Source organism: Cyclopterus lumpus, chromosome 14 (assembly GCF_009769545.1).
Source record: "Cyclopterus lumpus isolate fCycLum1 chromosome 14, fCycLum1.pri, whole genome shotgun sequence".
NCBI classification, from domain to species: Eukaryota; Metazoa; Chordata; class Actinopteri; order Perciformes; family Cyclopteridae; genus Cyclopterus; species Cyclopterus lumpus.
Genome location: NC_046979.1, coordinates 12,569,747 through 12,585,027, shown reverse-complemented (window position 1 = coordinate 12,585,027; position 15,281 = coordinate 12,569,747). Strand labels below are relative to the sequence as shown.

The 15,281-nt window shown below is 42.3% G+C and overlaps 1 protein-coding gene across 1 annotated transcript in view; it reads left to right on the top strand.

Annotated features, from left to right (window-relative positions):
* Positions 1-15,281, top strand: part of fryb (furry homolog b (Drosophila)) — a 45,103-nt gene that overhangs the window by 20,855 nt on the left and 8,967 nt on the right. Inside the window, 34 exon segments of the mRNA XM_034549485.1 lie at positions 71-178; positions 390-516; positions 822-935; positions 1,244-1,408; positions 1,693-1,779; positions 1,917-2,176; positions 2,341-2,530; positions 2,991-3,115; positions 3,824-3,881; positions 4,227-4,318; positions 4,397-4,569; positions 4,785-4,945; positions 5,050-5,160; positions 5,269-5,423; positions 5,546-5,645; positions 5,800-5,971; positions 6,250-6,500; positions 6,620-6,766; positions 7,003-7,171; positions 7,322-7,412; positions 7,598-7,671; positions 8,973-9,123; positions 10,139-10,242; positions 11,210-11,301; positions 11,437-11,530; positions 12,173-12,392; positions 12,599-12,720; positions 12,978-13,165; positions 13,273-13,367; positions 13,470-13,668; positions 13,777-13,998; positions 14,317-14,515; positions 14,637-14,734; positions 14,845-15,015. Coding sequence (XP_034405376.1) covers positions 71-178; positions 390-516; positions 822-935; positions 1,244-1,408; positions 1,693-1,779; positions 1,917-2,176; positions 2,341-2,530; positions 2,991-3,115; positions 3,824-3,881; positions 4,227-4,318; positions 4,397-4,569; positions 4,785-4,945; positions 5,050-5,160; positions 5,269-5,423; positions 5,546-5,645; positions 5,800-5,971; positions 6,250-6,500; positions 6,620-6,766; positions 7,003-7,171; positions 7,322-7,412; positions 7,598-7,671; positions 8,973-9,123; positions 10,139-10,242; positions 11,210-11,301; positions 11,437-11,530; positions 12,173-12,392; positions 12,599-12,720; positions 12,978-13,165; positions 13,273-13,367; positions 13,470-13,668; positions 13,777-13,998; positions 14,317-14,515; positions 14,637-14,734; positions 14,845-15,015 — 4,885 coding nt within the window.

The window sequence follows — 15,281 nt, the reverse complement described above, 5'->3', positions numbered from 1 at the left end:
AAACATGACCTACCTGTATTTGGAGTTACCTAACTTTCCCTGACCTAACATCCCCCTCTATCTTTGATAGTGGCGAAAGGAAGCCTAAAATCGACCTGTTCAGGACATGTGTGGCTGCCATTCCTCGTATCCTTCCTGATGCCATGTCCAAACCTGAGCTTGTTGACCTGCTCTCACGGTGAGTTAGAGACAGGAAATGCTTAATGGATGGCCGGTTAACTTGTCATTACGTGCAAATTATATACAAAACACATATGTTCAGGATAAACTATATTGTTGAGTTCTAACTGATTTTATACATTTGTGTTTATAACGTTTTTTCTTTCTGTCAATGAGGTTGTGCAACAAGTTCTTATTCATTCAACTCTGTGTTCTCCTCTATCCCTCAGACTTACTGTGCACATGGACGATGAGCTTCGTCTTATTTCCCAGAATTCCCTGCAGAGCCTGTTACTCGATTTCTCGGACTGGAGGGAGGACGTCCTGTTTGGTTACACACATTTCCTTTTGCGCGAGGTATATCTTGACAGAAACATGCAGCTACCTCACCAATACAACATTAATCTGGCATTTGCAATTGGTACACTTCCTTTACACATGTGTTTTAGGCTTAACATAAATACAGAACATCTGTCCTCCATGGTTTAAGTTTATACTTCTAAGTGTAGCTTCCCCACACAAAATGATCTTCTGTGCCACTGGAAACAGAGAAAAAATAACCAAAAAGAGTGATTCAAAAGGCATTATTATTATTAACAACAACATATAATAACATGACATTGGCAGCCATTCTGTAAATGCCCCTCTCCAAATGATTCCAGGTTCAAGACACCCATCAGGGTCTGCAGGATGCCTCAGTGAAGCTCCTTCTCCAGCTGCTCACTCAGTGGAGGTTAGCGCTGCAGCTCCAGGGGAAGACGCGAGGTGGAGTTGAGGTTTGTAGTTTAAAACTACTACTTTACAGACATATTTGGTTATTTTGTTCACCCATCACATCATCAATATCTCAGAAATGACTAGTTGATTGTATTTTCCTTGTTTTGAAATACGTTGGTCCAATGATGTAGCTCATCACTAAAATGATAAGCTGAAAACAGGTTGGGGTTCTTCAAGCATGTCAATTTGACCCATGTAAAGGGTCAACTGCCATAACTATGGGTTTGATTTCTGGTCAAACAAGGTGACTGACAGTAATATTTGTAGTATTTACTTACTCTCCCTCGTTGTCTTCCTTCTCCTTCAGTCCAGCCCCAGACTGCCAGAGCGAAGCCCTCACGGCTCAGTGCTCCATGCGGTTGAGGGCCTGGCCCTGCTGCTCCTCTGCTCGTGTCAGATCAGCACGAGGAAGCTGGCTGTCGGCGTGTTACGAGAGATACGCTGCCTCTTCACAGCTCTGGGACATGCTGAGGTGAGTACAGGTTGCTCACGTCTTCACCGAGCAAACATATTCACAAGCTTCTCTGACATTTTAAGTTTCTGATTAGATTTAAAGTCAGAAATATACAGTCCAAAGACATTTGGATATTACCAACATGTATCACACAGCTGGTGTCAAAATTCTACCAAAGAGGTAGAAATGATGGAAGGAGAGACGTAGCTGTAATTAGATATGGAGCATATGCGGCACATGTATTCTTTTCATATTGTATGACGCTGTTATAAAAATAGCTGATTCTTTAATTCTCCCTCCAGGATGATGACAAACCCATGATAGAGGTCATGGACCAGCTGAGCCCAGCTGTAATGGACAGCTTTTTTCATGTGGCTGTCTCTGACTCGGTAAGTGTGTTTACGGGCAGCATGTATTGGGAACATTAGTACATCAGATAAGTTATTCATATCACAATCCTCCAAGTTACTTCCTCAGCGGCTGTGTATCATTCCTAAATGCCTCCCCTCCCCTCCCCTCCCTTTAGTCTACCTTGCCTCTCAGCCACCATGTTGACCTCCAGTGGCTGGTGGAGTGGACGGCTCGACTGGTGAGCAGCTCCTACGACGTGAAGAGCCCCAGCCATGTCTGGATCTTTGCCCAGAGTGTGAAGGATCCATGGGTGCTCTGTCTGCACATCTTCTTGCGGCAGGAGCATCTGCCCAAACACTGCCCCATCGCCCTGGGATACGCCTGGCCCTACGCTTTCACACGGCTGCAGCTGCTACTGCCACTAGTTGACCCCAAGTACAAGAACACACATTATTATATTGTACTTTTTAGGCATTTAACTGTTACTTTAACAACATAGTGACCATAGAATGATCACGTATCTCATCTAACAAATGATCCATGTGTATGGGAGATTAAGATATCTGACCACCTGCCGATTCTCCTTTTGTCTTTTGCAGCAGTCCAGTGAATGCAAAGAAGACCAGCACCGCAGGCTCCAGTGACAACTACATATCTCTGTGGCGTAACTACCTAATCCTGTGTCTAGGTGTGGCTAAGCCCAGCATTATGTCCCCTGGTCACCTCAGAGCCTCCACACCAGAGATCACAGCCACCACGCCCGACGGCAGCGTCACCTACGACAACAAGGTGATCATTCTACCAATTCTTTCTCTAAAATGTCAGAAAACAGTGAAAAAATGGCCATCACAATTTACCAGAACCCAAGGTGATGTATTGTCCAACTAGCAGACCAACATCAAAATACATTAATTGTAATAATATATACCAGAAAAAAAAGCAACAGCAAATACAGGACTTTAGTTCAGGAGACTGCTGTTCTTTCCTAAACCCAACTGAGTGGTTTTGTTGCATAAACCTAAGTTCCTGAGAAGATGGAAGTTAATTTGTACACTCACATTTGGCACTGTACATTTAACCAATGGAAACTGACACACACTCATGCTAGGGTTACCTAAAGCATCATAGTTTGAAGCTTTGAGCCACTGGCCAAGTGGCTATATTTGACCAGTTGGGAATGAGATTGTGTTTTAGGTTGTTAATGTTGCCTGATCAATGTTTGTGTATCTCTTCTTTCTTTATTGCTCAGGTGATAGGCACTCCCTCAGTAGCCTGGCTTTTGAAACAGCTCGTCCCGCTGATGAGAGCAGAGAGTTTGGAGATCACAGAGTCTCTGGTGCTGGGGTTCGGATGCACAAATGCTCTGGTCTTCAGGTACTGGAACAGGAGCATTCAGAGATGTGCACTGACAAGACACACACAGATTGCATCATTCTCATCAGTGCTGGATATTGTTTTACCTTCTAAGTTGTCAAATACATTTCTGAGTTAATGCTCAGATGTTCAACAAACTGTGAATAATAATAAACACACAAAGCCTAAATGGAAGGAATGCCACTCGACCAAACTCAACAGACATGTATGACGCGCTAGATTTGACCCTTTTCCCTTACATAAGTCTTTTCACACTGCCTTTTATTACTGAATCCCATCTGTGCTTACATTCTCTTCACAACTGAGCTGCACGCCTCATTGCCATTCAGAAAAGAAAAAAAGTATGTCCCTTATGGAGAAGAAAATCTTACACGGGACAGAGATATGTCAAATGTTATCAAAGGACATAGGTTCCATTGTGAAAGGGAGGTATTTCATTTTTAAAGAGATCATCTATTTTTAACCTAAAATATTTTCCAAAAGGGCGTTCATTGTTGTCAAAGGGATTAAGGTCTCCCCAGACAAATTTGTCTAACATGACAGTATGAGGCTTAGTGGTTTTTAGGACATGTGACATTTGGGTTTCACAATCTTTTATAAACCGTTTCCTTAAATCAGGCCATCCTCTATCTATAAGGATTATTTGATCACTCTCATTTAGCAATGAAGGAATCGATTGACTTTTGCCCTCTTTGATCCTGTTTATAGGGAGCTAGTCGAAGAACTCCATCCACTGATGAAGGAAGCACTGGAACGTCGGCCTGAGGTAACACACAAACACACTGAGAGAGAAACGCACTGAGAGAGGATCAGGTTCACTTTATTGATTTCAGACAGAAAATTGTGAAAACCTCCTCCTGATGAAATGTAATGTTATATACAACAGTTAATAAGAGTTTAGAAGTTGTCTTTTATGTTGTACTTGTGCTTATATATATTAGAGATGTTTTCCACAAGTCAATAGTGTATTGTTTATGAAAATGGATGCTTATGTTCAGTCTCTCTAAACTAATTCTCTTTACTTTCAATAATCCGGTATACACAAAACCACATACTGTATGTAAATTAACATATATTTAGCAGTAAATGGAAAACCTGTCTTTGCTTTTAGAACAAGAGGCGCAGAGAGAGGAGGGATCTTCTTAGGCTGCAGCTGCTGAGGATCTTTGAACTGCTGGCTAATGCAGGAGTTATCAGTGACAGGTAGCACACACATTTAATCTACAGTGTAATTTCTTGCCTGGTGATGCACATATATCATTATCTTCTCTTTCCCTTAAGCACTAATGGAGCACTAGAGCGTGATTCACTGGCCCTGGGTGCCTTGTTCCTTGAGTATGTGGATCTAACCCGGATGCTTCTGGAGGCTGAGAATGAGAAGGAGATGGATGTGCTTAAAGATATCAGAGCCCATTTCAGTGGGATGGTGGCAAATCTCATCCAGTGTGTTCCTGGTAAATCACTGTTTTACTTTTTTATGATATTATATGTCACAATACATTGGTCTTTCAGTAGTAGTAGATGTTGTATCCTTGGCTTTTGTAGTGTTTTGACAAACAGAATTCCAGTCAGACTTAAATTTACTTTTGAAATCGATCAGCATTTTCTTTATTTGTCGTCTGTTTTGACCCTCCATGTCTCTCTTTCTCTCACCCTCACATCTGCACAGTCCACCACAGACGCTTTCTCTTCCCTCAACAGTCTCTGAGACACCATCTCTTCATTCTCTTCAGCCAATGGGCTGGACCCTTCAGTGTCATGTTCACTCCCCTCGATCGCTACAGTGACCGCAACCACCAGATCACTCGCTACCAATACTGTGCTCTCAAGGTAACGATACCCAAACTTCCCAAACCCTGCTACACTACAGGAGTTATTCTGTTATTTTCTGACGGAAACTTCAGCATTAACTCAATTTAACTTTTGTCTCTTAGGCCATGTCAGCAGTTCTGTGTTGTGGTCCAGTGTTTGACAATGTGGGCCTCTCTACTGACGGCTATCTCTACAAATGGCTTGACAACATCTTGGCCTGCCATGACATACGGGTAGGTCAACTGTTGCCTTTAACTTGTTGCACAGGAGCTTTATATGTGTTGCTCCCTTTGTGTAATTTCCTATATATACCTCTATATAATAACATGTGTTTGTCGTAGGTGCACCGTCTGGGGTGTGAGGTGGTCATCTTGCTCTTAGAACTAAACCCAGACCAAATCAATCTGTTCAACTGGGCTGTGGACCGCTGCTTCACTGGGTCTTACCAGCTCGCATCTGGTTGCTTCAAGGCCATTGCCACTGTCTGCGGCAACAGGTGGGGAATCATGCCATTTGTTACATTCATTAGAATCTGCCTGTTACGCCCCCATGTAGGAGGGTAGGTAGTCTACATCCATTGAGTTAGCTATTAATGACTATTCCTCCTTACTCTGCCAGGAATTACCCATGTGATCTTGTGACCTTGCTCAATCTGGTGCTGTTCAAAGCCTCAGACACCAGCAGGGAAATATATGAGATCTCAATGCAGCTGATGCAGGTACATACAAACGCACATAGATAAAGGGTACATAAACACAGATCTCATGTATTCTTTTTGAATTTCATGCAAAGGGGTGGGAAAGGTGAGCATAAGCATAAAGCCAAAACCTGCAATTCAGTGTGACTGTAAAAGATCAATAATATGTCTGCAGGTGCTGGAGTCTAAGCTGTGTGCATACTCTAAGCGAATGGTGGAGCAGAAGCCTGGTAATATTTTGTATGGAACACACGGTCCTCTGCCTCCGCTGTACAGTGTCAACCTGTCTCAACTCTCCATCCAGCTGGCCAGCATGTACCCAGAGCTCACTCTGCCTCTTTTCTCAGGTACATTTTTTCAGGGTGAATGTTTACATTACAGTGCGATATGCTGAATGTTTGCATGTAGTGTATCCATTAAGTCCTGAAGCAGGGAGGAATGCCTCCAAAACGGCACAATCTCTTTGAACCCGTTCATTCAAGACTCCCAAGAGACCAGTATACTCTGAGATAGCTGTTACATGTACTTCCAATGTCTCTGCTGTTATTGAACACTTTTAACGAAAGCTCAGCTTCCCGAAGGCACTTCTAACATTTATTCCTCTGACATTTCTTTGCCCGTCCAGAGGTGAGCCAGCGTTTCTCAACCACCCACACCAACGGCAGACAGATAATGTTATCCTACCTGCTGCCCTGGCTCAGTAACATTGAGCTAGTGGACACGGGGCTCCTACCTCCAGCCTCAAGCCCCTGCACACCAGAGGAAGAACCACGTGGTCAGGGGCAGGGCATGTCCCCCTGTCTAAGAGGCAACGGCTGGGGCTCCTTACAGGCGACATCGCTGGTGCTCAATAACCTCATGTTCATGACTGCTAAGGTAGAAAGCTATGTTTGTGCTTGTTTTCGCAACTTGTTTCAACAAGCTTGTTTCGACTTTTCCAGTAAAAAAAAAATCTACTGCCTGTCAACTGGATATGTTTCTCTTCACATTATCAGTACGGAGACGAGGTTCCTGGCCCGGAGATTGAGAATGCCTGGAATGCTCTGGTGTCCAACGAGAGGTGGAGCAACAACCTGCGCATCACCCTGCAGTTCCTCATCAGCCTGTGTGGAGTCAGCAGTGATACGACACTGTTGCCTTTTGTAAGTGTAGTCTGTACCGACACGCTGCTAATAGGAAATTTAACTGGAGGGCCCCCTGTTAACACTCCCAGATTTCAAAGTGATTTATTAATAAAATAATGTAAAATATAATGACATTTAAATGATTGGCACAAATTACTGGTACTGGGTTGTGTATTACATTTTATGGTTATAGCAAATACCGTAACAAAATGTGAGGAAATCCAATTAGTACTTTATGTTTGTATCTGTTTTAGATAAAGAAGGTGGTTATCTACCTGTGTCGCAACAACACCATTCAGACGATGGAGGAGCTCCTGTTTGAGCTACAACAGACTGACCCAGTCAACCCTGTGGTGTTGCACTGTGACAACCCTCCATTCTATCGCTTTGCTGCCAGCAACAAAGCCTCCACCTCACAGACAGGTAAGAGTATTTTATATATATAATATATTTTTCTGCCATATTCTGTATTTTCTTCTCCACCTTGACTTTCCGTTTGAAATCGACATATTTTTATGTGACGGATGTGTGACAGTATTTCTGAAGAATATCTCTGAAATGTGTTCTGGTCAGGCACCACGTCCAGCAGTAACACTGTGGTGGCTGGTCAGGAGAACCTAACAGACATAGATGAGAATAAGCTGGTCAGGGAATGTGAAGAGCGGTGAGTATTAATACATTTATAACAGTCTCTCAATAGTCTTGTGCAAGAAGATCAAATATGCCAAACAGCATCCTATGAGTGCAGTTATGCAGTTAATTTAACAATCAACTTTTCAGTCACAAAATAAGATTATACATTTTGCAAATTCTGTATTTTTAACTTTTAATGTCATGTATTTGCCTCAGCATGGCCAGGGCTCACAACAGACTGGAGTCTCGCTACAGCAACAGCTCCGGGGGCTCCTATGAGGATGAAAAGAGTAAGTTAAGAGTCTTGGTTCTCATGAGAATGAATGCATAAGCTGGCTTTATTTGAAAAATGTGTCCTCACACACACACACACACACACACACACACACACACACAGCCCAATTGGCCTCGCAGCTGCTGTTTGGAAAGAGCTTCAGGACTTCCTGTCAGTGCATAATGTTCACCACTTTATTTCTAATTGTCACTAGCTTCCTCCATACAGACTGAAAAAACAGCTATTTTTGTGTGGCCAAGCTAAAATGTGTGTGTCTTATTCACTGCATTACATGTTTGCTATTTATGTAGTAGTTATTTATAAAATGTTGTTTGGACACAAGCCAAGGCCCACCACTATCCCCTTTGACACAGATACACAGATTTAACCTCAACCACACTCCCAGTCTATCTTTAGCAAGCGTCTGTGTTGGGAGGCTTCCAGGTGTGACTCTGCTGCTGGTAGTCGTCGTGTGACCAAGCAGAGCTGTAACCAGCCAAGTAAAAGGGTGGGTCCATTTTTTAAAAGATGGACCCTACACGTCTTTCATCAAGCCAGTGTTTTACGAGATAGTTATTTCACGCTTAACCATGACAATTAGGTACACTTTTATGTTGTCAAGCACTTAAAGAGGAAAATATCTTCCTCAGTACGTATTTTATTCTTCTTTTTTTTAAGTTTCGGAAAATGAAACAATATCCCTGAGGTTATGTGTCAAAATATTTCTTGACTGGGACCGTATCTTCCTGCAAATTGTCATTTTTGGTTTTGGTTTTGTACGGATTAAACAACTGAGATTGAATATGTTAATTAGTGAGCTTTAGAGGTGCTGATGAGATTTTCATCATTACCAACCTATAGTTTCATATTTATTATATGTATGGTATTGGTATAAGGAATAATTTAAGATAAATAAAAAATATCATGAAATGAATACATTTCAAAACTGGGTATGTTTAGATCACAAAATAAAATAAACTATTGTATTAGTGTAGAGTAGGAGTAACTCAAAGTGCCAACAGCTGCAAATATGCTGAAGAACCACTTTGCTGTCGAAATATCTGGACTGCGACTTATCTCTGTTTGGAATTCTACACGTTTTGAATGAGCTGCTTTGGGGCGGTTCGTAAGTGACCCGTCACATTACCTGTTTGTCACGGCTCTGATATTCACGTGACATTACTTTCTTGTGCTCAATGGTCAGCGCGTTGTACATGGTTATCGTGAAAGTTAAGAGAGAGGTGTTTGTGTGTACATGAGATATGTACATACAAACGTATGTTACACATAACTAAATATTGTGGTCTGTTTTTATAGCTGACCCACTCCCACCATATGCTGGGTGGCTACTGGGTGTTCTGGAAACCAACCATCCTCAGCCGTTACCCATGCCCATTAACGGAGGCTGCTGGGCTCCATTGGTTGACTACCTCCCAGAAACCATCACACCCAGAGGACCACTGCATAGGTATACACAAACAAACATGGAAAAAACACTGAACAGACTATCCACTCTGAAACAACCACAAAAATTGTACGCAGAAAACCGATTTAGAGTTGGAACAGCAATGTTACTTTCAGCAACGTATCAGCAGACTCAGCAAAGAAAGGTATTTTCTCACAGACGAGTGATACCTACTCTCTCAGATGGTCTGAGAAACCCCAGCACAGAATGAAAGCCAACCAGCCTGCTGTGTCTCTGCTAAGTAGAGAATGAATATTAGAAGTCCATCTTCTCCATCTCTCTCGACACCTCAAAAGTCCTTACTGAAGATGAGTTTCAGGCTAGATTTATTACATTAATGGTGCAGTTTTTTTTCAGGCAAATAGTTTCTGCATGTGCAGTTTGCCATGTTAATTATTTTTAGAGAGGAGCCTCAACAACAATATACACACAAAAGCAGTTTCTAAAATAAGACATGATAATGTGCACTGAGTGATATGGAGAGATACACCTGCCAAAAAGAGAATTGTTTTGCACAATCTATGTCTCAGTTGTCAAATGTGATGAAGAGGATCTGTATCAGTAAGTTAAGGAATGTGCTTTTAAGAGGTACAACTAATACTAGTTTTCTCTTGAATGTAGTTGTCTTGAGCTTTTTTCTTTTATTGCCTTTTTTCTTTTTGATTTATTTCAGTCATGTTTTAAAGAAAGATCCTTGGTTCAACAACCAATGACAACCTTTGATTTTTTTTCCTATTGTCAAAGACTTTATAGACCAAAACGATTAATTGAATATTATGAAAATAGTAATTTGCCACATTGTTATTTTGATTGAAGGACAACATCATTACCTATTGGCCCTTTATTCTGATTATGGCTAAATCTTCAGGATTCTTGCTCCATGAGACTACATGTTGGCTGATGTCACGTGTGCTTGAACCATCCCACAGTCCATAGATGGAGCAAGCATTGTTGATATTGTGTGCACTCACTGGACCTGTGTGTGTGTGTGTGTGTGTGTGTGTGTGTTGGTTTTCAGGTGTAACATTGCAGTGATCTTCATGACAGAAATGGTGGTGGACCACAGCGTGAGAGAAGACTGGGCTTTACACCTGCCCCTGCTACTCCATGCCCTCTTCTTGGGTAGGCGTACACAACACACACTTCCACATACCTCAATATACTCTATATCTTTCTCTTGGTACAAGTCCAGCCATTATGTGATTCATCTCAGAAACAACAAGAGGAAGGTAAAAGAAAACAGCCTTAATGTCGTTCATATTCTTTATTATATGTGTAAACCTGGACTAGCTGGCTGGTCAACCGTATGAAGTTCTCCAGCCGGCCTCACTCTTACCTCCAAAATGAGGGCCTTAAAGGAACTTTAAAATAGATGGAAAATCATCATTTACCGATATGCCAAAAAGGGCGTTTACACACAAAGACACAAAGATAACCTTTGAAGTGTGTAGGCATTTTCTGTGACGTCCAAAGAGATCGTCACGTGACAGTGTGAGGTCACAGACGTGCATTTCAGGACACAACGTTCTCTTGAGTCACCAAAGACCCGGACACATTCCCCATGGCTTGCATTTCTCTCTCAGACATGTGGACGCATACCTACCCTGTCAGCTGTGCTGAGATGTATTATTATGGATATTCAGCATACTATCTCAAGTTATCATCCAATCTGTACAACTGTGTGCGTGACGTTGTCTAAGAAATCATCTTGTTTCGTATATTAATACTGGCAGTGTATTGGGAGAAATGTTGTCATAGCAACCACTGACACACAACAAGCCCTCATACAAGTAGGCCTATAAGAAACTGTACACCAACATATCTGGACATAGTAACAGCATCTAGCAATATTTCAATTATCTTTGTAATTTTAATCTTATAAATAATGAATTCCTAAGAAATTTAATTTGTATTTACAGTGAGACAGATATGCAGATAAATACCAGCATGTATACAAGCTGATGAATTAAAAAAAAAAAAGGCACTTAATTATCTTGTGTGTTTTTCTTTCTTTGCATGTATCTGTTATAGTATAGTATAGTAATCTTAATCATGTGGTTTTCTTACTTGATGTGTATTTCATTGGCAGGTCTGGACCACTATAGACCAGAGGTCTATGAACACAGTAAACGTCTCCTTCTCCACCTCCTTATTGCTCTCTCCTGCAACAACAACTTCCAGGTCAGAGTAGGATCCTCATAGTTATTGTTATGATACTATTTTAGCCTGATTTAGCATTGCATAAAGTGGCAATGAAAAGTTATTGGGTAAAAAATGAATTTGAACACTGAAGAATCTTCCTTTTTGTGTTTCCAGGTAATAGCCTCAGTTCTAATGCTGACAAGAGAGATAAGTGACAACAAGACCCTCACGATTAAGTCCAGCTACCACACAGAGTACCAGCAGTCGCGTAAGTAGAAAATACTCCACATGCAAACACACATGTATTAATCTTGTGATGTTTACTGATGTATAGAATAGATTGTTTGATTAGAACCTATACAAATGTGCTGAAACAGTGCAGTATATAACAATATGATAACGCTGCAGGGCAATATATTAATGGTATACTTTGTATACTCTATCGTTGTGGTGGCCTGTTCCTTGTTCCTGTTGTCTTCTGTGCCACGTTACGGGACTCCGTCTTGACTCACACGTCGAAATGCTCATATAATGACTCTCGAGACGTTGATTCGATTTCCAACATTTTGTCGATTTTATTTTCTCTGTTTTATCAAACTTAACAAAATCATAAGTCTATGAGCTATAAGGTGAGCTATAACATGAGCTATAATGTGAGGTCAAAGACTGTGCCGATGTCCCGTTCTAGATAACAAAAATACAACTCGAGACTCAGTCCCGCCCCTTCCTCTTATACCAGCTGATCCTCATCAGCTTAATAGAAATAATTCCCAAAGAAAAGCATCACTTCAAATATAAATATAACATCCATTCATAAAGGAAAGTCTTTAGATCAAAATCAATAAATCAAATAACATGATTTGTAATCAAAACAAAATATATGGCTCTAATAATCGTCATGTTCACTTAGATGCACCTGACTTCCTGCGAGAGTGGCAATCTTCTCCAGTGGCGGATTCCGGCCTCAGCTCCACCTCCAACTCGTCCTCTGCCAGTCTTGGTGGCGGCAGCACTGCAGGCAGTGTTGGAAATTTGCCCCTCGTAACACCGGATGACCTGGAGGACCTTGATTATATGCCCAATGAAACCGATGAGAAGACAAACAAACTCATTGAGTTCCTCTCCACCAGGTAGGCACACCTACAGTGACGTGTTGTGCACTTCTAGAAGTTTGGCGCACAAAGGTTCAAGCAGGTGTGTTGGCAAAGTGCATCTTTATCTCACTGTCGTGCACTCTATGTGCACGACGCACATACTTAAGTGCTTGTGTAACATGTATGTGGTGCTACTGGTGGTGGGTATACAGTGCCTGGAGTACTGTGTTGTTGTTGCTCAGAGCGTTTGGGCCGCTGTGGGTGCATGAGGACATCACACCAAAGAACCCCAACTCCAAGAGCACGGACCAGCTCTCCAACTTCCTACGCCACGTCGTCTCTGTCTTTAAGGAGTCAAAGTCAGGTGAGAAACTGCTCACATTAATGTCAAATGTCTTTTCTAGGCTATTCCACTTCCAGATGATTTGTTTAAATCCCTCTTCTGTGTTCAGCCATGAGGCAATCCTCACTACACTTAATGCACAATTTCATTGGCACAAAATGAATGATAAAGTCCAGGAGCAAATAGAGTCTGCTAATATTCTCAAAGGTAACGCTTATCTACAAACAAACCTGCATGTGTACATCTTTATGTGTCTTTTGACCCATCTATTTCCACAGACTTCCACCTGGAGCATCAGCTGAGCGATGTGGCTTTACAGACGGCTCTGTGCAGCTCCTCGCGTCACTATGCCGGCCGCTCTTTCCAAATCTTCAGAGCCCTCAAACAGCCAATTAACAACCACGCTGTCTCTGACCTGATCTCGCGCCTCGTTGAGGTGGTGGGAGAACACGGAGACGAGGTTCAGGTGAGCTCGAGCAAGAGATTGTCGGGTTAATAACAGTATATAAGAGAACTACACAGCACACAACACCCTCTTTACTCTGTAAATGAGAATGCATGCTGGTGTTTCAGGGCTATGTGATGGAGGTGCTGTTGACGTTGGAGTCAGTGGTGGTGAATCTAGCAGAGTGTCTGAAAAACAGTGACCTTATGGCAGCTCTAACCAGGTAGGCCTCTGCTCTTTAAGAGGGAAACATTTAAGTTCAGATAGCCTTTATGTTGCGAAAATACCATATTCAGGTATATTATTTTTTACTGTGTTTTCACAGGACATCCTCACCAGACTTTGTGATGAGTGACAAACTTATGAACAGAAAGAGCACAGGTCAGTTGAACTTCCCCGGCCCGGGATTTGTCGGTCTGTCGTCACAACGCCACCAGCGCTCCTACTCGGTGCCCAAGAAGTTTGGCGAGTGCGGGCACCAGTTGAGTGATCCGCCCCGCAGTGCAACTCTGGATCGCATACAGGCAAGACAGGAAGATTGTGGTTTAGTGTGATACCTTAATGCGGGAGCGGACTTGTTGAACACAATGCATCTCACCAATTCAGTGTGATATTTAACTTTCAATCGACAGGCCTGCAACAGTCATGGCCTCGCCCGAACAGGAAGAACCCCCGGGTCCTGCACATCATCAACCAATCGCATCGATCCCAGCGTTCTATCGGATCCTGCCCATGTTTCCCATCCTTCAACAATACTGGCCACAGTCTTCTGGGTGGCGGTGTCCCTCATGGAGTCGGACTTTGAGTTTGAATATCAGATGTCACTACGCCTCGTTCACAAGTTGCTGTCAAAGGTAGATGAGATTAGCTTTACAGACCTTATAGCAGAAGATATGTAATTGTAGTAGCATAAGTTCATACATAGGTAAGACTAGAAGTAGAAGAGTGCAAGCAATGTCTAAAGGCTGTGATGCTTCTTACCATCAACTAGTCCGGCCATCCTAAAAACCTCATACTCTTACTAATAGGGCTACAAATTTGCCCTATTTATTACATTTTTAAAGTAAAGAATAGAAAGCGATTCACAGCTGTCAGTTCTGTGCAGAAATAAAAGCAACTGTGACACAGCAACTATGACACAATACAAACGCAACAAAAAACTCTTTTCCCAGGTGCCATTAGACAGAGCCGAAAACCGCGAACGCCTCGAGAAGCTGCAGGCTCAGCTGAGGTGGAGCGGGTTCTCTGGGATTCAGCAGCTTTTGTTGAAAGGTTTTACATCCCAGGCCACCTCTGACCTCACCTTACAGCTCTTCTGCCAGCTCACGCCAGTCTCCCGCGTGCCAGTTGTTGACAGCTCTCAGTCTATAGGTACGTACCGGGGTCACGGTGATCTTCATCCTGTATTACTTTAGTGGCTAAAAACAAACATGTCTATAGTTTTCATTTATAATGGGTGGTGTTGGAAGTTCAACCTCTTCTCCCTGTGCAGGTTTCCCTCTGAATGTGCTGTGTCTGCTGCCTCACCTGGTGCAGCACTTTGGCCATCCAACTCAGTTTTGTAAGGAGAGCGCTGAGAGGATAGCACAGGTACGATGAAACTCTTCACTCTTTGCTTGACCTGAGTTTCCTTTAGCTTATATTCGGCTTTATATTAAAGTGTTTACAGAAAATATAAGCTCTCCCTTTCCCCTTCTCAGGTGTGTTTAATGGAGAAGAACACAAAGCTGTCCCATTTGGCCCATGTGATGACTCTCTATAAGACACGTTCTTACACACGGGACCCTTTCTCCTGGGTCAGTGTGGTTTGCCGCTACCTCCATGAAGCTTTCTCCGATATCACTCTCAACATGGTCACCTATATGGCTGAGGCAAGTGCTGATAAGTATACACTGCATACCTTATTTGTACATGGTTAGATGTCTCTCTGTGTGGCTGTAATGATACACTACAAGTATTAATAATAGAATATAAAATTGAGTGTATTGCTTTGGTAAAAGTTGTCAGTGTTTGTGATATAAGGACAGCTACCAAGTGATCAGGTGCAGAATTGAGTCACGTTAATATTTTGCTAAAAGATCTAACTTTTCAGTAATGCGCATTGGCCATATGTTGACATACCTGTTGTCTTTGCCGC